Here is a 7,108-nt window from a genome sequence, read left to right on the forward strand (position 1 = left end):
TACTTATATCTAAATGATACTGTGATATCTAAATTACTGTGATATCAAATGATACTGTGATATCTAAATATACTGTATAAATCTAAATTGATACTGCTGATATCTAAATGATACTGTGATATCTAAATGATACTGTGATAGCTAAATGATACGTGATAGCTAAATGATACTGTGATATCTAAAGATACTATAACATCTAAATGATACTATAACATCTAAATGATACTGTGATATCTAAATGATACTGTGATATTCTAAATTGATACTATACATCAATATACTGTGATATCTAAATGATACTTGACATCTAAATGATACTGTGATATCTAAATGGGCATATGTTGTTGTAATGTAATGTCTTAATTGCACCTTGTCGTTGTTTTTGTTGACATTGTTGTTGTCATTGTTGTCATTGTGGTTCTCCAGTCCTCTCAGTCTGTATTGATGGGGTGAAACTACTGGAACTACTGGCAGAGAGAATTCACCTGACTACCAGCAGCTTCATCAACATCAGGTACTGTCACCGTGCGTGTGTGTTCTTTATTTATTTATTTCACCTTTATTTAACCAGGTACTAGTGTTGAAACAAATTCTCATTTACAACTGCGACCTGGCTAAGATAAAGCAAAGCAGTGCGACACAAACAACAACACAGAGTTACACATGGAATAAACAAGCGTACAGTCAATAACACAATTGAAAAATATACAGTGTGTGCAAATGCGTGAGGAGGTAAGGCAATAAATAGGCCATAGTAGCGACATTTAGATATCACAGTATCATTTAGATATCACAGTAACATTTAGATATCACAGTATCATTTAGATGTGTAAAAAAAAGCCAGGTATCAGTATTAAGGACTAAGGTACGTGTCCTAACTTTACAGACAGCATGAAGGACTAAGGTACAAATCCTAACTTTACAGCCAGTATTAAGGACTATGGTATAAATCCTAACTTGACAGCCTGTATTAGGGACTAAGGTATAAATCCTAACTTTACAGCCAGTATTAAGGACTACGGTATAAATCCTAACATGACAGCCTGTATTAGGGACTACTGTCTGAATCCTAACTTGACAGCCTGTATTAGGGACCAAGGTATATATCCTAACTTTACACTACGGTCTGAATCCTAACTTGAGTGTGTGTATAAGAGATCCACACAGTAAGTTACCAGAACTGACCTCTGGTTAGTGACGATGTATCCATACTCCTCCCTGGCTGCTGTTCCTCCCTCAGCAGCTGGTAGCCCTGCTGGGACATTGGAGCTTTTCACCTTCCCTTTCACATCCTCCACAGAGACAGAGGGGCCCTTGGCCGTCACACTGACCGCTATAGGTGCTTTGAGAGTGGGACTAGTGGCAGCAGGGGCCAGGGTAGGGGCCACATCAGCTACCGAGGTAGAGGAGGGAGAGGGGACAGGGACGGGAGCATTCTCTCCCTTGTTGGACACGGTGTCACTGCTTTTAAGCATCTGCTGTTTCTGTGTAGAGGACACCCAGAGACACCAAGAGACAGGACAATGACCATGATAGCAGCATTATAATATATACATCATATTATAAATGTCATGCAATACCACTTAGTATTGTATTTCTGCACTATCTGATCTGATCTGAACATACCTCCTTCGGTGTGATCCGATCATTGGTAAATGGATCTGAAAAAAAAGAGAATAAAAAGAGCATTACAATGATTTACAGGAAATGACTTATGTGTAATTCATTCATTATTCATTGATACTGAATGACTACGCGCCCTTCTGTGTGCAGACAGATGTACCGAGCTGGCCTTGTTAGGCATCCACCATAGTTTAAGAACTGTGCTGAAAAGGATTGATCCACCATCCTGTCCGCTCATGAGAACAGGATGGTCCAACAAGGCAGGAAAATACAAATACGAGAAGAGAATATCCGAGCCAGAACAGTGTGAGTCAGATCAAACAATGGTCCTCAGCCTGCATCAGCTGCAGCACCACGCAACAGACAGACACGACAGACAGACAGACAGACAGACAGACAGACAGACAGACAGACAGACAGACAGACAGAACAGACAGACAGACAGACAGACAGACAAGAACAGGTCTGTAGTACCTGCTCTCCTGGTCCTCAGCCTTCATCAGTTGCAGCACCACACCAGTCTGTAGAGCTGCTGGGGGTCAGTCTCTGCGTCAACACCCCTCCGGTCTCCACCATATCGCTTCAATCAGCGCCCACACAGCCATCTAGAGCTGTCACCACACCGGAAGACAGGTAGCTCTCAATAGACCTCGTCCAGGGTAACATTCAGCTTACGCAGACCACATAGACAGACGATAGCAAGGCCAGGTTAGTCAGAAGAGATAACACGCGCCAGGGTCAATCAGAAGAGATTAGCACGGCACAGAAAGATAGCAGCAGTTAGTTAGAACGCAAGATAGCATGGCCAGTCGAGCTTAGCCAGAAGAGATAGCAAGGCCAGGTTAGTCAGAAGAGATAGCAAGGCCAGGTTAGTCAGAAAGAGATAGGCATGCCAGGTTATCAGAAGAGATAGCAGGCCAGGTTAGTCATAGAAAGATAGCAAGACAATTAGTCAGAAGAGAAGCATGCCAGGTTAGATCCAGAAGAGATTAGCAAGCCAGGTAGTCAGAAGAGATAGCAAGGCCAGGTTAGTCAGGAAGAGATAGCAATGGCCAGGTTAGTCAGAAGAATAGCAGGTCAGGTTAGTCAGAAGAGATAGCAAGCAGGTTACAGAAGAGATAGCAATGCCAGGTTAGTCAGAAAGATAGCAATGTCAGGTTAGTCAGAAGAGATAGCAAGGGACAGGTTAGTCAGAAGAGATAGCAAGGCCAGGTTAGTCAGAAGAGATAGCAAGTGGGTTAGTCAGAAGAGATAGCAAGGCCAGGAGTCAGAAGAGATAGCAAGGAACCTTAGTCAGAAGAGATAGCAGGACAAGTTAGTCAGAAGAGATAGCAAGGCCAGGTAGTCAGAAGAAAGGTAACAGGACAGTTAGTCAGAATCAGATAAGCATTGCCAGGTTAGTCAGAAGAGATAGCAAGGACAGGTTAGTCAGAAGAGATAGCAAGGCCAGGTTAGTCAGAAGAGATCACGCACGCACGCACACAAATCAGTACCATGGACGACCACATCATATTTAGTTTACATTGATTGGACTAAATAGTTTTTGGTATCTTTTAGTTGTCACTGTATTAGACTAAGCAGAGGTGATTTGATGATGTTGAAGTTGAAATGGTGCTGGAATAGAGGAGGAAGCGTCTGTTTTCTTTGGGACTTGCGGTAACTCTCTGTGGTTCTAAATCAGTAGATGTTTAATCGTCCGAAAATGTCAGAAACATTAACTTGCTTGACCATGCTGTAGGTCATGTAACTGTTTGTTCCATGCACAATCCATYGTGGACTTCACTGGACAGAGGTTCCTCTCCGGTTTTGTGATGAAACAAACATGTGGTTGAATTTAGGCCTATATAACACGGTGTCAAGGCATATGAACTAACAGGTTATAGAGCAAACAACGCAATTATCACATCACATAGGTTGTAATATGGCCATTTTTTYCACTGGCTTGGCTTCCCCAGTGAATTTACACACACCCTGCTACCGAACATAGTTCGTTTTAATTAATTCATTAAATTAGTTAATTAACACTGCTAGTTAAGGTACTACAGCAGTTCTACTATCTCACCATCCAGCCCAGCCAGAGAGCTGTAGTCCTGGGGAACCTTCTTCTTCTGTTGCTGCTGCTGTAACTGCATCTTCTGCTGTCGTAGCTGTTGCCTGGCCGTATCCTGCTCTGTCACACTGTAGTCCTCCACATAGTCCAGAGGCAGTTCCAGGTTCTCGTAGTAGGGTGAGGCCGGAAGTGCCGCTGCCCCCCTGTGGCGGAACGAGGGCTGTGCAGGGGATGAGGACAGATAGAGGGAGATGACGTCCTGCAGCAGCTGACGGTCTCTCTCTCTCTGTTTGGCATGTTGGGATCTAGATGAGGGGCGGGGCCCTGGGTAGACTCTTCCTCCCTGGTGGAGGGAGCGCTCCACATCTTCCTGGTATCTGTGCTGTAAAACACAGAGAGAGAAAAACACACACTGGGTGTTACGGATGAGGACACATGTTCTATTGTGTGTGTGTGTGTGTTGTGTGTGTGTGTGTGTGTTGGTGGTGTGTGGTGTGTGTGTGTGTGTGTGTGTTGTGTGTGTGTGTGGTTGTGTGTGTGTGTGTGTGTGTGTGTTGTGTGTGCACTAGTTTTCCTACATTATCAGGACCCAATGTCCTAACATTTCACCTTAATGTCCTGAGAAGGTAGGAAAACAAGAACTGTTTAGAAAAGGTCCAGAATATCTTCTATTGCTATTTTAGGCTTAAGTTTAGGTTTAGGTTTTGGGTTAAGGTTAAGGTTAAGGTTAAAGATTAGGGTTAGGGTTTTGAGGTTAATGTTAAGGGTTAGGGTTTTGGGTTAAGGTTAAGGGTTAGGTTAGGGTTTTGAGGTTAAGGTAAGATGAGGGTTAGGGTAGGGTTTTGAGGTTAATGTTAGGGTTTTGGGGTTAAGGTTAAGGTTAAGGGTTTTTTTTGGGTTAGTTTTGAGGTTTAAGGTTAAGGGTTAAGGTTAAGGGTTAGGGTTTTGAGGTTAAGGTTAAGGGTTAGGGTTTTGAGGTTAAGGTTAGGTTAAGGTTAAGGTTAGGGTTTTGAGGTTAAGGTTAAGGGTTAGGTTTGGGGTTAAGGTTAAGGTAAGGTTAGGGTTTTGAGGTTAAGGTTAAGGTTAAGGTTAGGGTTTTGGGGTTAAGGTTAAGGGTTAGGGTTTTGGGGTTACGGTTAAGGGTTAGGGTTTGGGGTTAAGGTTAAGGGTTAGGGTTTTGGGGTTAAAGGTTAGGGTTAGGGTTTTGGGGTTAAGGTTAAGGTTAAGGTTAGGGTTTTGAGGTAAGGTTAAGGGTTAGGGAAAATATGATTTTTAATGGTGAAAAAATGTTACATTCCAAAAAGTCCTGACATTTCATGAAAACACAGCTGTGTGTGTCTGTGTGTATGTGTGTATGTCTGTGTGTATGCGTGTATGTCTACGTGTGTGTGTCTGTGTGTGTGTGTGTGTACGTGTGTGTGTCTGTGTGTACGTGTTAATGGGCATGGCTTACTGTACCTGTTGATAAGTATAGGGGTCCATGGGAGAGGTCTGCATGCGGAGGGGGAACTGGGGATGGTCTACTATCATGTARTCCTGGTGGCTGTCAGCCTGACTGGGGTATCCTCCCTGATTGGAAGAGCTGCTGGGGTATCCGCCCTGATTGGAGGAGCTGCTGGGGTATCTTCCCTGATTGGAGGAGCTGCCGGGGTATCCTCCCTGATTGGAGGAGCTGCTGGGGTATCCTCCCTGATTGGAGGAGCTGCTGGGGTATCCTCCCTGATTGGAAGAGCTGCTGGGGTATCCTCCCTGATTGGAAGAGCTGCTGGGGTATCCTCCCTGATTGGAGGAGCTCTGCTTGGGTCTGAGAGGAAGGACAAGGAAGATGATTGGGTATATTTTGGGCAGTTCTAAGCATAATATTGCATGTCTACTCTACTAACTTTCTTTCTGTCATTAGCTTTATTTGACAGGAACAATAAACATTGACCCATTTTGTGAATATGCTAGATTTAACCAGCCGGCTACTTTTCATCTGGGCAAATACAACTACACAGAGGCACGATAAGATGTTAGATAGACAAGAGGAAAAGGCCCATAACTTGTCTAACTCCACTGTTAGATTCTGTAAATGTGTACTGATCCTTACTGTGAGGAAGAGGTCTTGGAGGGTCTCGGGGTRTGAGGAACTCTGCTCAGCTCTTTGGTAACAATGTACTGGGTGATGTCATCTTGCCAGGACARACCTGCACACCAAACACACAGACCATTTATATTTTATAATGATGTCCACTAAGTTTTGGTATGTTGGTATTTTTATTAGGATCCCCATTAGCTGTTGCTATAGCAGCAGCTACTCTTCCTGGGGTCCACACAAAACATGAAACATAATACAGAACATTAATAGACAAGAACAGCTCAAGGACAGAACTACATACACGTAGTCTAACATACACACCAACTATCAAATAGGGGAGAGGCATGGTGCCGTGAGGTGTTGCTTTGGAAGCTTCATCTAAATGTCAAACTGTAAAGTGTGGTGGTACCGCAGGCCAGCTCTCTATGGCCCTCAACTCCTTCTATTTTTACAATGACCTGCCACTGGCATAAAAAAAGCATGTTTGTCCATGGTATGCTGATGATTCAACCATTTAAACGCACTCAATCAACACAGATAAATGAAGTCACTGTTAAACCCTTGAACAAAGAGTTTGCAGTCTGATTTTGGGACTGGTGGTGGCAGTAAAATAAACTGGTCCTGAACAATTCTCTAATAACTAAGAAGCATATTGGTTATTTGTTACAAATCATTCCCTAAGTTTTGTAGAACCTCGCTGAATCTGGTAATGAATGTGTGGCTGTTGACAAGTTGAGGGGACTAATTAAATTGGCGTTACCTAGATATAAAACTGTCATTGGAATCAGATAATATATGGATGATCCAGTGGTATGTAAAGATGGGGAGTCTAGCTCTGGTGATAAAGAGATGCTCTGCGCTTTTTTGAACAGCCAACTTTCCAACAAAAGCAAGTCCTGCTAGGCTCTTAGTTTTGTCTAATCTGTGATTATGTCCAGTCGTTGTGGTGTCGAGTGCTGTCAAGTAAAGACCTAGTTAAGCTGCAGCTGGCCCAGAACGAGCGGTACGGTCTTTTGCATCTTCAACTGTAATCAAGAGGGCTAATATATAAAATACTGATCGCAGACAGTCTCTCTTGGCTAAGAGCATGAGGAGAGACTGACTGCATGCACTTCTTTTATGAAGATTAACAATGTGTCTGAAAAAATCCCACATTTTTGATAGTCACTTACACATTTCGCCTCTTGACACACATTACATATACCCACCAGACAATGCAAACAGGAGTTTAAAGTCCCAAATCAGAACAATTCAAGAAAAGGCGTACAGTATTTATATGAGAGCATTATTGGCATGGAACTCCGTTCGTCGCTATATTGCTCAAATAAGAGCAGCAAACTGGTTCAAAAATACAGATA

At 43.1% G+C, this 7,108-nt stretch overlaps 1 protein-coding gene across 1 annotated transcript in view; it reads right to left on the minus strand.

Moving 5' to 3' along the window:
- LOC112077815 (receptor-type tyrosine-protein phosphatase-like N) overlaps positions 1–5,859 on the minus strand; it is a gene marked incomplete at both ends in the record, with an annotated part of 30,782 nt that extends 24,923 nt beyond the window's left edge. The window contains 6 exon segments of the mRNA XM_070441839.1: positions 1,186–1,484; positions 1,627–1,661; positions 2,131–2,203; positions 3,678–4,055; positions 5,132–5,477; positions 5,763–5,859. Of these exon segments, the coding sequence (XP_070297940.1) occupies positions 1,186–1,484; positions 1,627–1,661; positions 2,131–2,203; positions 3,678–4,055; positions 5,132–5,477; positions 5,763–5,859 (1,228 nt within the window).
- Between the last annotated feature and the right edge of the window lie 1,249 nt (positions 5,860–7,108).

Source organism: Salvelinus sp. IW2-2015, unplaced genomic scaffold (assembly GCF_002910315.2).
Source record: "Salvelinus sp. IW2-2015 unplaced genomic scaffold, ASM291031v2 Un_scaffold4940, whole genome shotgun sequence".
Classification (NCBI taxonomy): domain Eukaryota; kingdom Metazoa; phylum Chordata; class Actinopteri; order Salmoniformes; family Salmonidae; genus Salvelinus; species Salvelinus sp. IW2-2015.